Raw genomic sequence first — 15539 nt, 5'->3', positions numbered from 1 at the left:
CCGGCCCCGCCCAGTAGGGGGCGGTGCCGAGCCCCGCCCCCGTTACCGGGCCCCGCCCTCAGGGGGGGCGTTCCCGGCGCCCCAATCGATCGCTCGGCGCTCCCGCACCCCGGGCGCGCCCCCGCGACCGCCCGGCGCGCGCCCGCCGCCCCCCGCCCGCAGCGCAGGTGGGTCCGGGGCTCCCGGGGGGGACGGGGAAGGTAACGGGGAGACCGAAGGGGGGACACGGAGAGGGCACGGGGGGGAACCCCCCCCCGAGCGCCGCTGCCCCTTCCCTCCTGCGTCAGCCGCCGCTCCCGGCCCGGGGCGCCCCTCCCTGCCGCACGCCCCGCCCCGGCCGGAGGAGGGTGGGCGAGGGGCGGCCGCGCCGGGTCCCGGCCCCGCGCCCACCCCGGGGCAGCGCTGGGGCAGGGCCTGAGGGGGGGCTCAGCCCCGCGGCGTGGCGTGGCCTGGAGGCGGGGGGGGAGTCCCTCAGGGCCTCCCCCACGGCCAGGGCCGTTCGCCGCCTCAGGGGTCCCTCGGGGACACCGCGGGGTCCCTCCGGCTCCCCGGGGCAAGGTGACCTTTGGCTTCCCCGCGGGCACGCGGGGCTGCTCCGCTGTCCCCGGCACTGCCCCGGGGGTGCTGCCCGCCCGGGCTCAGGGTGGTTTCTGGCGGTGCCCCCGTTGCCCCCGCCCTTCCTGCTGCTCCCCCGGGGGGGAAATCGCTGCTTTTCCCAGCGAAAAGGAGCCACAGCTGAGCCACGGCCTGGTTTGGGCTTTGGTCCCTCTTGTGCTCTGTGTGCGTGTGTGTGAAGGAAACTAAAACAGTCACAGAAAAGAAATGTCTTGCTTTTCTCCGCCGGTGGCACAGCAGTGCCATTTTTAACCGCGTTAAAAATGTAAAAGCCTTAAAACATTTGGAAGATTCCTATATGGTTGGTTATGTCCCACGAGTTAAGGTTAAGGAGGTAATTTACTTTATGTACAGCTTTTAGGGTGACTTCAGGCATGGAAATGTTCATGCACTGGAGGATTTCAGCCCCTGGATGCTGATCTCAATGTTCCTTCAACATCTTTCCTCTGCTTTGTCTCCAAACACCTGTAGATTTCTTTTTTATTGACTTCTTTTTTTTTTAGTGGCAATATGATAAGGATGACTGTATTTGCTTTTGTTTGGTCTTCAGCTTTCTTGTCACTTTTATTAGAATAAAAATCTTTTATTAGAATAAAAAATATAAGCCTGTGGCCCAAGAGTAAGAATGCTCAGGCTTTATTATGTGGAATAATACTATTGTGTTTGAAAACTGTTGAGAAATTTTACAAAGATAAAAATGCTAAACACATATAACGTGAAGCTGTGACATAGTGAAAATCACACTTCCCTGTGCTGTTTTCTGTGTCACTTTGCAGGACAGCATGGTTTCACTTTCAGCCATGTGAAAAAGCCTTTCATTGTTTGCTTAGTTCTGGTTATTTTATTTAGCTCTTAGTTAAATATTTTCAGTTGCTTTGTAAAAAAGAAATAAAGCCTTAAATGGGGGTGCCTAAAATCGAGCCAGCCTCCTCATGGGAAAACCTTGAATCCTAATATGAAATTTAAAATGTGACTCTTGAAGTTGTCATTTCTTTCTATTGCCAGGTGTAAATAAATTATGTATCTTACTTCTCTGCTCTGTAGAACTCCGTGATTTAGGGAGGTCTGGGGGATTGGGAGAGTTTTTTAAGCACAAAATTGATACATTTACTCCATTCTAACCCCAAGAAATGGCTTGCATGCTTTTTTCCTTACTGTGCCAGGCTCCATCCTGCCCTTGTGGAAGCTCATAGCACTTTTGCAATTCACTGGTTAAAAACTTGGACAGGGGCTTTGGGATTTTAATGCCCTGATTGCCACATAGGTTGAAACAGAAATGTCTGGAGAAGAGTGTGATGGGAAATGTTGACCAGTGGGGCTGCTCTAATGTAGCTTTTCCCCTCCCCGGTGCAGGAATCTCTGCTGTCACTTTGGAAACCTGTTGGAGTAACTGTTGATGAGCTATTTATGGGGCTTGTATCTGGTTACTTCCCACACACAGGCTCTCCCAAAAAGGGGCTTGGGGAGTTGCTTCACAGATGCCATGTAGGAATTCTACAAAAATACAGTCATAGGCTCCAGGCTGTTATTTCAGACCAGGCTGTGCCAAACCCAGCACGAAGGAAATACTGGCACCAGAGGTTGAGGAGGCCACTGCAAAACTGCTTCAGATCAATGTGGAATTTTAGCCTTCCCTTTTCTGGAAGAGGATTGTAGATTGGCCTTGTTGGTTATTGCAACAGAAGGTGGTGTTTTGGTTAGAAAAAAGGATGGAAAGATGAACTTAATGTGCAAATGGGAGTGGTGTGTAATCACCAGAGCTCTGTGTGAAACTGGTTTGACCCTTAAAGCTCTCAGGATAAACCATTTTAAAGGTAGAAATCAACCTGAGTTGATTTTACTTCTCTTTTACTTCTCTTTAGATAGATCACAGTAGGAATTACAGTGGCAGTGGTATGTCAGCTCTGCTGAGAGTGGATGTTTCAGACAATAATTTTCTTCTTGTTTTGTCTTTCAGAGCGAGACTCATTATGGAACAGAACTCCAGAAAATGACAGAAAACCCTTAGTTGCCCTCTTCCAGGACAGTCATGTTGGAAGGATTGGTAGCCTGGGTCCTCAACACCTACTTGGGCAAATATGTCAATAACCTGAACACAGACCAGCTCTCAGTGGCACTTCTGAAGGGTGAGGGAGGCCTTGGGGTATTTTCTGTTGTGTTTTTATACTGTGATTTAAAAAAAGAGAAGTGTTTTAGTAATACCAGGAAGGTGGAATAGAAATAATCGCTTAATATTGTGTTTAACCTTTAATTTAATTCAGGGTTTGGTGCTAGAACTTTAGTGGGGCAGGAAGTGTTCTGCAGTCTTTGCCTCTTACCTTTTGGTGCTCGTAGTTACTCCCCTGTAATCTGATTTGTGTCATGTTATGTCCACGAGTTCTGTACTTTGTACAGAGTCCTCCAATCAATACTCTCTGGTTCACCCTTTGCTGCCTTATCTGCTGTTTCAAGAGAGAATATTTTGTAACACTTCAAGGCTTTTCTGTGTGAGCCTTTGGCAATATTAAGAAAATAAGTATCTCTTTTGAAAAGAGGATAAGGAAAGGCTTCCTCCATGGTTACAGTGAAGTTCAGGTCTAAAACCTCACAGGAGATTGCTTCTAGGTGACCTCATCAAATAGTTTGAGCCCATGACATCAGAAAATTAACAAGTGTGTTAAGTAACCATTATGATTGTAACACAACCTGGTTGTCTGTTCTCATGAAATCTTATTTGACTTTTTTTAAAAAACACAATACCAGTCATTTTAGGCTTACAGTGTTCAAGTTGGCTTTCTTTAGCATAATTCTAAGCAGACTTGTCTTTTTTTCTGCTTTGTATAGGTGCTGTTGAATTGGAAAACTTGCCACTAAAAAAAGATGCTTTAAAGGAACTGGAATTACCATTTGAAGTAAAGGCAGGTTTGTATTTTGCTTGTGTGTGCAGGACAGATATTTTCTTAACAGGAAGTGTTGCATGTTTTAGAGGACCCTTTACCTCTGAGTCAGAGCTTGAACAAATGAAGTACCCTGATTTTCAGGTTATTTCTATTTTAGCTTGTTTGTTTCTTACACCACTTTTGCTTTGAGGTTTTCTAAGGGTGATAAAGTGAGTTTTCACAGGAATCTGACAGCGCCTCTGTTTTGTATATCCAGGTTTCATTGGCAAAATAACACTGCAGATCCCTTTTTATCGTCCACATGTGGATCCATGGGTGATATCTGTCTCAAAACTTCACCTCATTGGTGCACCAGAAAAAAAGGGAGAGTTTGATGAGGAAAGGGAGAAGTTGCAAGAGAGAGAACACAAGAAAGCCCTTCTGCTGGCGCTTGAGGAAAAATGGAAGGTGAGTCACGCTTGTGTTTCATAGTGTATGGATTATATTTAAGTCTCTTAACAAGTGGGAGAACAAATGCACAGGAAATGAAGTTAGAGTTTGATTTGTACATGCTGGCATAGTGCAATTTGTGCCCCACCACCCCTCACCATCATGTCGTGTGTCCCACATACGTTGGAGACACTGAAATAGTTGGGGTTTTTTCTTTCTCCCTGTTAACAGTGATTTCAGTGTATCAAAGGATATTTTCTCCTGACCAGCTGTTACAGTGGTTGGTAATGCTTATCCCTATTTTCTCTTTTAGAAAGAACAACAACAGAAAGGGGAATCCTACTGGTACTCAGTTACTGCATCTGTAGTCACAAGAATTGTAGAAAACATTGAAGTAAGTCTGTGAGTCTTTGGTTGGCAGTTGTTCATTTGCCTTTAAAATGGAGAATAATAGTGGGATAGGGAAAAAAAAGTACACTGTGTTTGAAGGTGGCTTGTTGGTTTTTGGGGAGAAGGGCAGGGTCTTTGAGGAGAAGACAGAACCAGAGAGTACAAATACAGAAAAGAGGAATAGAATTTCTGTGAGGTCTAAATAACTACCAGAAATTGGAGAATTGCAGAAATCAGTATTAATGAAAAGCACTGCTGTCTGCTGTAATGATATAAATAGTATCTCTAGTAATGTTCTTTCTCTGTCTAGTTAAAAATCCAGGATGTGCATCTGAGGTTTGAAGATGGGGTCACAAATCCCTCACAGCCCTTTGCGTTTGGCGTGTGCATCAAAAACGTCTCGATGCAAAATGCAGTGTTTGAACCAGTAAGTGCAACTGTGTTTGACAGCTCCTGGCAGTTTGGGTGGGATCCTGGCAGCATTTTATGGGGCCTAGTAAACGTTTAGTAAACCACATGGCATTTTAATAATCTTTTGGTTGTTGTAATAAATTGATTCTGAGCATTTCATGTTGTTTATTGAGTGTGTAGAACTGAAAACTCATCATGTGGTGTGTGATCTTGACTTTGTTCCACTTTTTCTACTCCAGGTGGAGAAGCTCATGCGGAAAAAACAGCTGGATGTTGCTGACTTCAGTGTTTACTGGGATACCAACTGCATTTTGTTGGGTGACCTCCCTCCTGGTCAGCTGCAGGTACACAGAGAGATTTTGTATATGAAAGAGAAATTGTTTTTAGTCTCCCTTCTACACTGAAGACCCAACTGACTTAGAATTTAGTGGATATGATGATTTCAAGAGCAACAGAAGTTTATGGTTTCGTGCTCTAATGACAGGATACGTGTGCAACCCACAAAGGCTGTGCTGTGAAATACCTTGTTTTGCTTTTGAAGAGAGAATGTGTTTAAGAGGTTTTTTTCAATGGACTGGCATGCAAATAAAGTACATTCTAATATATAAAACCAATGCATCCTAATAAGTATTGGACACTCACTTCTTAGAGAGTAATTTGCCTGTAACCCACAGGAAGCAATGGATAGAAGTATGGAAAGTCGGGATCACAATTACATCATGGAGCCTGTCTGCACTTCTGCTCTTCTGAAGAGAAACTGCTCCAAGGAGCCTTTAAGATCCCGCCACACTCCACGGCTGGAATGTGACATTCAGCTTGAGACTATTCCCCTGAAGCTTTCACAGGTAAATACCAACCATTTACCTCTCAGTAGCTGAAACAGGGACCATAAAACTGTGGCTGTTTTATGTGGCAGTTTTACGTTTGTAACATCTTAAATACCATTACTGCAGCATAAAATGAATGCTCTCTGAAAGATTTTATTTGAGAGGCAGCTCAAATGGATATACTGAATAACTCGTTTGTTTTAAAGCCAAGCTTTCCAAATTATTGAATTATTTTACTGCAACTGGTTATTGCAAAAAAATTAAATGTTTTGTTTGTTGTAGTAACAGAAGGGATGCATTGGGGGTTTTTAGTCTATAGAATATACAGTAGCAGCTGATGTTGTGTTGATAACTGAGATGGAAGGAGATTTCATTCTGTGCATTTGTAAATAAAGAAGCTGTAGATGGAATGTCACACATGAACTACTACCTGCTGGGAGAAGATATGTGACACTGGAGAACAAAATTATGAATTATGATTAATGTTAATCTAAATTCTGAAGCCGTGTGCAGGCCATTGATCCAGATAAACTAAGCTTGTGGTTGGGTTTTTGTCTGGGTTTTGTCCCCTCCCCTTTGCTTTGGAAAGCACTCCAGTATTGCCTCATTGATTTGTGTATTATTTCACTAACAGATGCAGTACCAGCAGATCATGGGATTTTTAAAGGAACTGGCAAGAAAGGAACGACAGCTTAAATTCAGGAAGTGGAGACCAAAGGTTACAGTAACAGAGAAGTAAGTACATCTCCATATGTGATGTTGTTAATAGGACATTAAAAGCTATACTAGGGAAACTAGCATGAGACAAATACAAAAAGGTACATAATAACCAAATATTAGAGAGTTTAATATTTTGTTTCTCTACCTCAGAAATCAGTTGTAAATATTCAGACATAATTCAAACTTAAAATTGTCCTTACTCGAGGCTTTCAATCCAGTTTATGTAACTCAGCATTTTGACTCTGCCTGATCCACGACAGCTGGACTAAATCCCACTGGGGTGGTGGGACTTTGGGGAGCCCTGTCCTGCCCAGTGTGTGGAACCAGCCCATCTGCTGCTTTTCCTGGCCAGCTGCCCACTGCCTCCCACTGGAATCTCCTGGACCTTTCACCAGTTTGCCATGCACTTGGGTTGTTTTTTTATGAGCTACTGCTAAGACAGTAATTTCCCACTTTTCCAGCTGCCGGGAATGGTGGATCTTTGCTCTGAACGCGAATCTGTCGGAGATCAGGGAGCAGAGACAACGTTCCACGTGGGAATTCGCGCTGCATCGGGCCCGGGATGCCGTGTCCTACACTGACCTGTACTACAGCAAGCTGAAGGGGGAACCACTGACTGCTGCAGAGCAGGTATTTAGATCTGAGTTTCTTCTACAGTGTTAATTAATCATTTTATATTTGGGTCGTTTCATCTTTCCAAATTTAAAATCTGGTCTAGTTCAGAGACACCTCGTGTCGTACTGCAGCCATTTCTGCTGAACAGACTCTCTTCTGACCACAGCTGAGCTTTTAAAGATGAAACCTGGGCCTGTGGGAGGTGTGTGTGTGCTGCAGGGTTCGTGTGTTTTTGTTTTGCTCTGCAAAAAGCTGTCTGTTTTTTGAGCTGTAACTGGTGTTCACCAAAAATAGCATTAACTGTTAGAGAATGCTCATGTCAGCCTGTGACATGCTTTCTTAAGTCCTGTGCTCTACAGATCCAAAACGTATTTAAGTATCAGAAATATGTCTGCCCGTATGGTTGGGTAGATAATTGGGAAAAATCGTGGCCAGTTGACAATGTGTTTGGGGGTCCTTTATTGTTTGGTTTGTTTTGTTTTTCCACAGTTGATTTTAGGATGAAGAATTTAGTGCCCCCAATAATGAACCTGTGACCTACTTCAGAAAGAAAAAACCCCATGAACTATATTTAGCTGCTTTTTATCTTTATATATATTGGGACTTTTTTGTTGAATCAGTTGAGGGCACCATGTACCTCACCTGTCTTAATAACAGGTGCAAATCTGTTCATACTTTAAATTGTCTGTAGTCTGTACTTGTGTTATTTAGAGATGAGCTGTAGGAGTAGGTCAGTGTACAGAAAATTTTACAATACCTGGCAAAGCAGCAGACTGTTACTTTCATAGAGCTTGTATTGTGTTCAGCAGAGCTGTGAGATGTAACAAGGGCAATGGCAGTGGACTAGAAAAATGTCTTTTGATTTCTTGTTCCACAATAAGATTCTTTAGGCTTAGGTGAAGTCATCATTTGCACAAACAACTTGTTAATCAGCACAAAGAAGACAACATGTCTGAGTAGCTGACAATGAATACTACATTGTCCTAAATTACACAGTTCATTTCCTCCACCTTCTTTACTCGACAGCAGCTTTTTTTGCTCCTGGCTAAGCAAGGCATCCTGTTCAATCAGGTTACTTTCCACAGCTTACATTTTGTGCTGCAAATCTTGCTTCTGGTTTCTGATAGGAGGATATAGTTGGGTAAAGAATTTTTACCCTGAAAAGTGTTAAAATAATATATTTTACAATGCAAATAAACTGTATTTGTAGTTGAGGAGAATGTCAGGGTTGCAGTTACCCACATGACGTCCATTGATTTTCGTGTGCTGAGGCACTTGAGTATGATCATTAATGCCATGTTAGTTGTTCCTACAAGTCTCTAACTCAGTGCAGAGGTATTTGAATTGTATGAACAAGATGCTGTATTCTTTTACTGCAGGTACTTGACCTTTTTTGTCTTTCCAGGCAGAAATGCATCGCATTGAGGATGAGCAGACTTATGAAGAGCTGAAGATTCTGTATGAGATAGTTCACAATAAATTTCATGACCTGGTTGAGGTGAGGAATATTCTCCATACAGGGTAATATTTGGAATCTTTAGCTGATTATTCAGAGGTATTGTGTGTTCTGTTCTGCTGGAGAGCCTTAGCATGTATTTGCTTTGATTTAGATGTGTGGTATTAATGCTAAAATTGCAAAAATGTTCAGTTCCTGCAGTTTTTACTGTTGTGTCTCTTGCACAGTGAAATCTTTTGCCTAGTCATATGATGATCTTCCCCAGCAGTATCCTTGCCAGAATTTCTAGGGCAGGTACTCTCCATCTTAAAAAAACAGCTGGTGGAAATGAGGGCTTGTAATGAGTGCTCTCACAGAATAAATATGTGGCAGAAATGAGCCCCATGGAAATGGCTGCTGAGCACACTTCATAAAATGTGGACTAATCTCTGTAACAGTTCAATGTCATCTCTCTCAAATACAATTGCTAAAATTTAGAGCTGTGCTTTATGGTATCAAATGACTTCTTTGGCTTAGTGTTTCTAGACTAAGATTTAAATGACTTCATATATGAATATGCAGCACTAAGTGATGATTTATTTGCTATTTCTGTGCTGCTGCTCTTCTGTAGGCTGAGTATTGATTGAGACACTGCTGGAGTGCTGAGTAAACAGGAGATGGAGTTGTGTTTTTATTGTGATGTTTTTGTACACTTGTAGTACTCTTTCACTTAGCAGCAGTAATGTGTGTGTGTTCAATATTCAAACACAGAATGTCAAAGAGCCCTTGCCTGATTCCCTTGGAGGTTCCCCTACTGCAGAATCCACCCATGGCAGCAGCACTGGGATGCTGCAGTACCTCCAGTCTTGGTTTCCTGGCTGGGGAGGTTGGTATGGAGACACCCAGCAGACATATGAAGGTGAACCTTTTGAAGGGCTGCTGCCAGACCCAAAGGAACAGTGGAATCCAGAAGACATCCTGGGTATGGAAATACAGGGTTTGCTACCACAGTGTGATACCTGGTCCAGGTGAACAGAAGCAGCTCTTTGGTTCTGTGCTGTTAAAGGGTTCCCTGTGTCACCTGAAGTGCCCAGGTAGCAGAACCTGCCTAGAGCTTAACAACCTGTTGGAGTATCTCAGGACCTGGTGAACCTGCTGATTTCCAAAGTGTTATGTGCAATAAATTTGCTTCCACTGTTGTTGATGTTTATGGCAAAGAGCTTTGAGATTTTTCTATTCAAGTGGGGGGTTCATGTCACTGGGTATAACAGTAACAGTCCTGGGTTGTTGGGGTCTTTGTAAATTTAGATTTACGTTACCTTATTGAAGTAGAAGACTTCTATGGAATATTCAGTATTTTTAAGGAAAAATGTTTATCTCCTCTATCTTTTGTTTCTATTTCTCTTCCCTAGAGCTGGGGAAATCTTTATTTTCAAATCAAAGAAACTGTTTCGTTCTTCAGTAGCCTTTCACAATCTTAATTTATTTAATATGTTCTTTTGGGTTTTGATTTGTTTTTTTTTCATTAGGTGCAGATGAATTTTTTGATCCTGCTGCAGATGCTTCAAGCATGAATACCTTTACCAAGAGAGATCATGTTTTTGCTAAATTAAATCTACAGTTGCAGGGTGGCTCTTTCACTCTGTTGCATAGGAAGAAGAAGAAGAAGGTGGTTCCTGCTGAGGAGACTGCTTTTATGCAGCTGGAGTTTTCAGGTATTAAGCCCATTTCTCTTTCTCCAAAAGGACCAGAGCTGCCTCACAGTCATTGTAATGTATAACAAACTATAAAAATGTTTGGGTTTTTTGGTAGAAATAAATATACATTTAAGTACTTTTAAAAGTGCTTGTTGGACAGTGTTTGTTATCTGTGAAATTAAAGTAAAATGTATCCTGTGTACTGAAAGAAACAATTTTATGTATTTATGTTCCAGGTGTAAAGATCTTGGCAGAATCCCTCCCTCGCAGAAAGTCTTCCCTTCTCAAAGTTCAGCTTGGTGGGCTTTTCCTGAGGGATTTGGCAACAGAAGGGACCATATTTCCTGTTCTTGTTTTCCCAAATCCTGTAGGTGAAAAAAACTCTCTAAGTTACTCTGTAGGATGCTTAAGTGTGGATGAAACTAGTTATACTCCAAAACTCAACATGTGTTTTTCTTATCCCAGAAAGAGAATACAAAAGTCTTGAGGAAAAATTTCCACTTGCTGAACTTAGTTTTCCCCTCCCTTTCAAAAGATCATTTGCAAAAGTCCTCATCTTTTGCTCTGTATGATTGTGACTTTAACCTTATATGTGATGGGATGAAGATAATTTGTTGAACAACATTTGATTTTTGGAACAATCAGTGATTGTTCTTTTCTGTAAAGCCCTGTGGTCCAAGTAAAGGTTTTATTTCACCTGTAGACTGGTACACTAAAGGCAGAAATGAATTCCAGAGGAGATTTCAAATTTCTCTTCTGAGCAAACAAAATTTGAATGCAATGCCATGAGAATTTCCCATGTATTTTGTACTTTGTACTGGCTGCAATTTGCACTTCAGCCTGTCTGCTGCAGGAGTGGGTAGTGTTGGCTTCTTAGTCATACTTTCTTCTCCTGTTTCACCATGGCAGGGAAAAAAAAATGTACATAATAATCTCAGGCTATACATACATTTCAACAGAAAATACTTTTATGCTTATATCAGGTGGTTTGGTTGATTTTATCTAAACAATCTTTTTCTTTTAAATTCTTATCAGCAAAAAGAGGTTGGCTGCATGTCTTCCTTTGGACTCCAAAGTTTGTCCTCAGAAATGACTAATCAGAACACTGGTAAAGATTTCATTTTATGTTTGATGAGATAATTCCTACAAACCAGAAATTTCAAAACTGAGTGCCTAGAGTTTTGAATTCATGCAAATGCTTTTTGCAAGTGGTAAAGATAAAATCATAGAAGCTTTGTTCGGCCAGAAGGGTGGATGCAAGTTGGCTGTAAAGAAAGTAAGAAAAGATGTATTTCAAGACAATAGGAGTTGTATTTGCTCTGTGTTTTGGTTTAAAAAAGTTGTTAGGAGTTCAACAGTAAGGCCCCAGTTTTACAAATGTTTTTATATATATACAAACATGTTGAATTCTGTTGATTGTAGAAGTTGATCACGTTATTGCTTTTCTGTTACTGAAGAATTCTTAGACACTTCTACTTTCCTGGTAGTACCAGTTAAAAATCAGTTATTAAATTCTTTGGGGTTTGTTTTTTGCTTGTCTATTTGTTTGTTTGGGTTTTTTTTTTTACAACTGCTTTTTGTAACTCTTTTTTTTTTTTCAGTTGCAGATCCTGATGCCCCAGTGTTTGAGATGCTTTATGAAAGAAATCCAATCCACAGCACTTTTGAGAGGCGCCTGGAAGTCAGTACCAGACCTCTAAATATTATTTACAATCCACAAGCCATTAAGAAAGTAGCTGACTTCTTCTACAAGGGAAGGGTTCATACCTCAGGTTAACCTTTATTGTGTTTTTTTACTGGGGTTGGGGTTTTGTTGGTGATATCTTTTCTTGCCTTTGATTTTTATTTATTCGCATTCTTAGAAATTCAAAGCACAAATCAAAGAATCTCCACTTTAAATTTAAATTAAGCTAATAAAGACCAGAAAAGGGTTAGGGAAGTGTTTTTTTATGGGGACTGTTTGTTTTGTGCTTAGATGCTTCCTTTTCTTTGTGCAGCAGCCTGGTGAGTAGGTACAGACAGAGCCTTTCACCTGCTGTGTTTGCCTGGCCTATATTTTACTGCAAAAACTTAAAACAGATCTTTTCTATTTTCTCCCTTTTTTCTTTTTTTTCCTGATTCAGTAACATGAACAAAGTTATACCTAGTGAGTTTTCCATCTCTTGTGCAGGTTTTGGTTATCAATCTGAGTTAGAGGCAAGAGTGGCTGAAGCTGCCAGAAGACAGTACAACAAGCTGAAAATGCAGACAAAAGCTGAAATCAGGCAAACTATTGATCGTTTACTGGTTGGAGACTTCATTGTAAGTTTGTGTCCCAAAAATGTTTATGTACCTTTCAACCTTTTGTTTTAGGACTTGAAGCTCTAAGAGTGGGGCTTGTTGTTGTTTGTTTGTGTGGTCTTTGTAAGCAAGTGTTGGGTTTTACAGGTGGTAGTGTAATATTCTTTTGCTGTCAGGAAATCCATATTTGTGGTGCAGGGGATGTTTCACCTACTGAAAATGCCTCTTTATTGGCTGTAAAGGGAGTCTGTGGTTTAACAGGGTACCAAACTTGAGTGTGGCTGGAGTTTGTAAAGGTCAGCTCATGGCTTTTTTGCATATGTTTTCTTCTGGGCTATTAAGTCTTCCTTCTTAACTTCCAGGAAAACAGCAAAAGCTGGACCGTGTGCCTTGATATCTCTGCCCCTCAGGTGATCTTTCCTGATGATTTCAAATTTGTGGATCCAGTGTTAGTTGTTGTAGATCTGGGAAGAATATTACTCACCAATTCTCAAGGTATGATCTAGAATTATTGTAGCTTTCCTGTTCTTTCCACCTTCTTTCTGAAACTCAGAGCTTAAAAATAAAAGGGTAAAAAAGGGCAGGGAAGTTTTGAGGGGGGGTTCTTGATTTCTAAAGTAGAAAGAATCCTTCTCTTATGATAAAATGAAAATCAGTATTAGTCAATAAAGTCAGTTGAACAACTGATAGATTTAAACCACCCACACACAGATATATATATATAAACCTACTAGAATCTGATAGTATATAATATATAAGGAGACCAGGACAGTGCCAGGTATGATTTGTGTTTAAAAAAATACAGCTTAAGACTGGATGACCAGATAATGGTGGGAAACTTTTGGAATCAAATACTTTTTGGAATACTTTTGTTTATTTGTTTGTTTACTATTATGTTTTTAATCCACAGAAGAATCTAAAAGAACTGCAGATAATTTTTCCTTGGAAGCCAATGAACTGAGTGATGAGGAATATAAAACACCTCTTGCAACTCCTCCCAATACCCCTCCACCAGAATCCAACACCAATAGTGGCATCAAAATGTCTGAATTTCCTGGAGTAGAAATAAGTGAAGAGCAGCTACAGGCACACTTAATGAGTAAAAAAATGTATGAGAGATACACACTGTCATTTATGGACCTTCAGATCATGGTGGGCCGAGTGAAAGACAACTGGAAGCACGTTCAGGACAGTGATGTGGGTCCAACTCACGTGGTAGAAAAATTCAACGTTCACCTGCAGCTGGAGCGCAGACTGATCTACACCTCTGACCCCAAATACCCAGGGGCTGTCCTGTCTGGCAACCTGCCAGACTTGAAAATTCACATCAATGAAGACAAAATACTGGCTCTGAAGAACTGTCTTACACAGCTGAGCACGTCTGAAACCAAGTCTGCAGATGCCCTGCACTTAGGGAGAGACAAGATCTTTGCAGAGGTGGACCAGTTTGGCAGTTTGCATGACTCTGTGATGAATCTCACCCAGAGTGTTGTCATGCTGGAGCAGCACACCAGGGAGGTTCTGGTGGAGTCTCAGCTGCTTTTGGCTGAGTTCAAGGTGAACTGTATGCAGCTGGGTGTGGAGAGCAACGGGAGATACATCTCTGTGCTCAAGGTTTTTGGCACCAACGCCCATTTTGTGAAGAGGCCATATGATGCAGAGGTGTCCCTGACTGTCCATGGCCTCTTGCTGGTTGATACTATGCAAACATATGGAACAGATTTTGATCTCCTGATGGCTTCTCATAAGAATCTGAGCTTTGATGTCCCAACAGGGAGCCTTCGAGACAGCAGGGCTCAGTCCCCGGTTTCTGGACCACACGATGCACGTCCCATCGATGTCACTGGTTTGGCAGAGAGATGCACTACAGCCTCAAACACTTCACCTGGGAACAATGGGAAGGATCAAGAGTCCCTGATAAAATTAGAGTATCAGTTTGTGAGTGCAGAGTGCCCATCCATGAATTTGGATAGCAGCCTGCAGGTGATCTCTCTACAGGTCAACAACCTGGATATCATCCTTAATCCAGAGACTATTGTTGAACTGATTGGGTTTCTCCAGAAATCTTTCCCAAAGGACAAAGAAGATTCTAGTCCTCAGCCTTTAATCACTGACTTGGAAAGAGATTGGAGGGAACAGGAAACATTCCAGTCTACTTATGCCCAGAACACAGAGGTAGCAGTTGATATTCACTGGTTGAATATACTCCTCCTCAGGACAGTTGGCATGACAAATGGAGAAAAATATGGCAGAAAAATTGCCACAGCCAGTATTGGTGGCACCAAAGTGAATGTCTCCATGTGCAGTAAACTGGATGTGAATGGCTCTCTTGGATGCCTTCACCTTATGGATCTGACTCAGGACAATGTAAAGAACCAGTATGTGGTGAGCATAGGGAACACAGTGAGGTATGAAAATCTCATGGGTGATGCAGATTACTTTGAATCTTTATTCTTCAGGCTTGATGATGGGAATAGCCTTCCAGATGCTTTAAGTTTCACTTTCACAGAAAAGTCAAAAGAGGAGTGTTCTCTCAACCTCAAAATGGCCTCCTTACACTACAACCACTCAGCCAAATTCCTGAAGGAGCTGACTTTGTCCATGGATGAGCTGGAGGAGAACTTCCGCAGCATGTTGAAAAGTGCAGCCTCCAAAGTCACCACAGTCCTGGCAACTAAAACTGCTGAATACAGTGAGATGGTTTCTTTGTTTGATACCACCCCACGGTCAAGAGATGTTGCCAGCACAGAAGATAACGAAGGGGATGCATTTGGACCACAGCCCCTCAAAACTGATACTATCAAGCTCATATTAAATATAAACATTGAATCCCCAATTGTCTCCATACCTCGAAAGCCTGGTAGCTCTGAACTGCTTGTAGGTCATCTGGGACAGATATCAATCCAGAATTTTGTACCAGGAGAAGATGAATCTACGAGTGATAGGCTGCAAGTTGAAATTAAAGATATTAAAATGTATTCTTTAAATAGCAGTCAGTTTACGAGCAAGAAGGAGGCTGCAAGTGAGACACCTCACGGGCCACATTCTTCCTCAGGTCCTGCCAGTGTCAACAGCCAGGAAGAATCCCATTTTACTCGTCATGACTTCTTTGAATCATTACATAAAGGCCACGGTATGTTAATCAGAGGAGTCTTAATGACTTTAGTATAAGTAGTAGATGGTGCTAAATATGTGTATTGTCCATAGGTCTGACTGTATTTTGAGCAAGTTCAGTAGCTAC

General features: G+C 41.9%; 1 protein-coding gene across 6 annotated transcripts in view; it reads left to right on the top strand.

Annotated features, from left to right (window-relative positions):
• Positions 1-120: 120 nt before the first annotated feature.
• Positions 121-15539, top strand: part of VPS13D (vacuolar protein sorting 13 homolog D) — a 93072-nt gene continuing 77653 nt past the window's right edge. For all 6 annotated transcript variants that reach the window (XM_027703042.1, XM_027703040.1, XM_027703039.1 and 3 more), the window contains exons 1-19: positions 121-167; positions 2573-2741; positions 3439-3516; positions 3751-3941; positions 4237-4317; positions 4624-4740; positions 4964-5068; positions 5399-5569; positions 6186-6286; positions 6733-6901; positions 8292-8384; positions 9093-9303; positions 9851-10036; positions 10255-10385; positions 11054-11126; positions 11620-11790; positions 12189-12319; positions 12661-12793; positions 13209-15431. In XM_027703042.1, the coding sequence (XP_027558843.1) occupies positions 2645-2741; positions 3439-3516; positions 3751-3941; positions 4237-4317; positions 4624-4740; positions 4964-5068; positions 5399-5569; positions 6186-6286; positions 6733-6901; positions 8292-8384; positions 9093-9303; positions 9851-10036; positions 10255-10385; positions 11054-11126; positions 11620-11790; positions 12189-12319; positions 12661-12793; positions 13209-15431 (4462 nt within the window). In that variant the 5' untranslated portion in view covers positions 121-167; positions 2573-2644. The remainder of the gene's footprint in view (positions 168-2572; positions 2742-3438; positions 3517-3750; positions 3942-4236; positions 4318-4623; positions 4741-4963; positions 5069-5398; positions 5570-6185; positions 6287-6732; positions 6902-8291; positions 8385-9092; positions 9304-9850; positions 10037-10254; positions 10386-11053; positions 11127-11619; positions 11791-12188; positions 12320-12660; positions 12794-13208; positions 15432-15539) is intronic.

Source organism: Neopelma chrysocephalum, unplaced genomic scaffold, assembly GCF_003984885.1.
Source record: "Neopelma chrysocephalum unplaced genomic scaffold, ASM398488v2 Primary Assembly neopelma1_200, whole genome shotgun sequence".
In the NCBI taxonomy this organism is placed as follows: Eukaryota; Metazoa; Chordata; class Aves; order Passeriformes; family Pipridae; genus Neopelma; species Neopelma chrysocephalum.
Note: the sequence above shows the minus strand (reverse complement) of the source record. Positions and strands in the feature narration are given on the sequence as shown.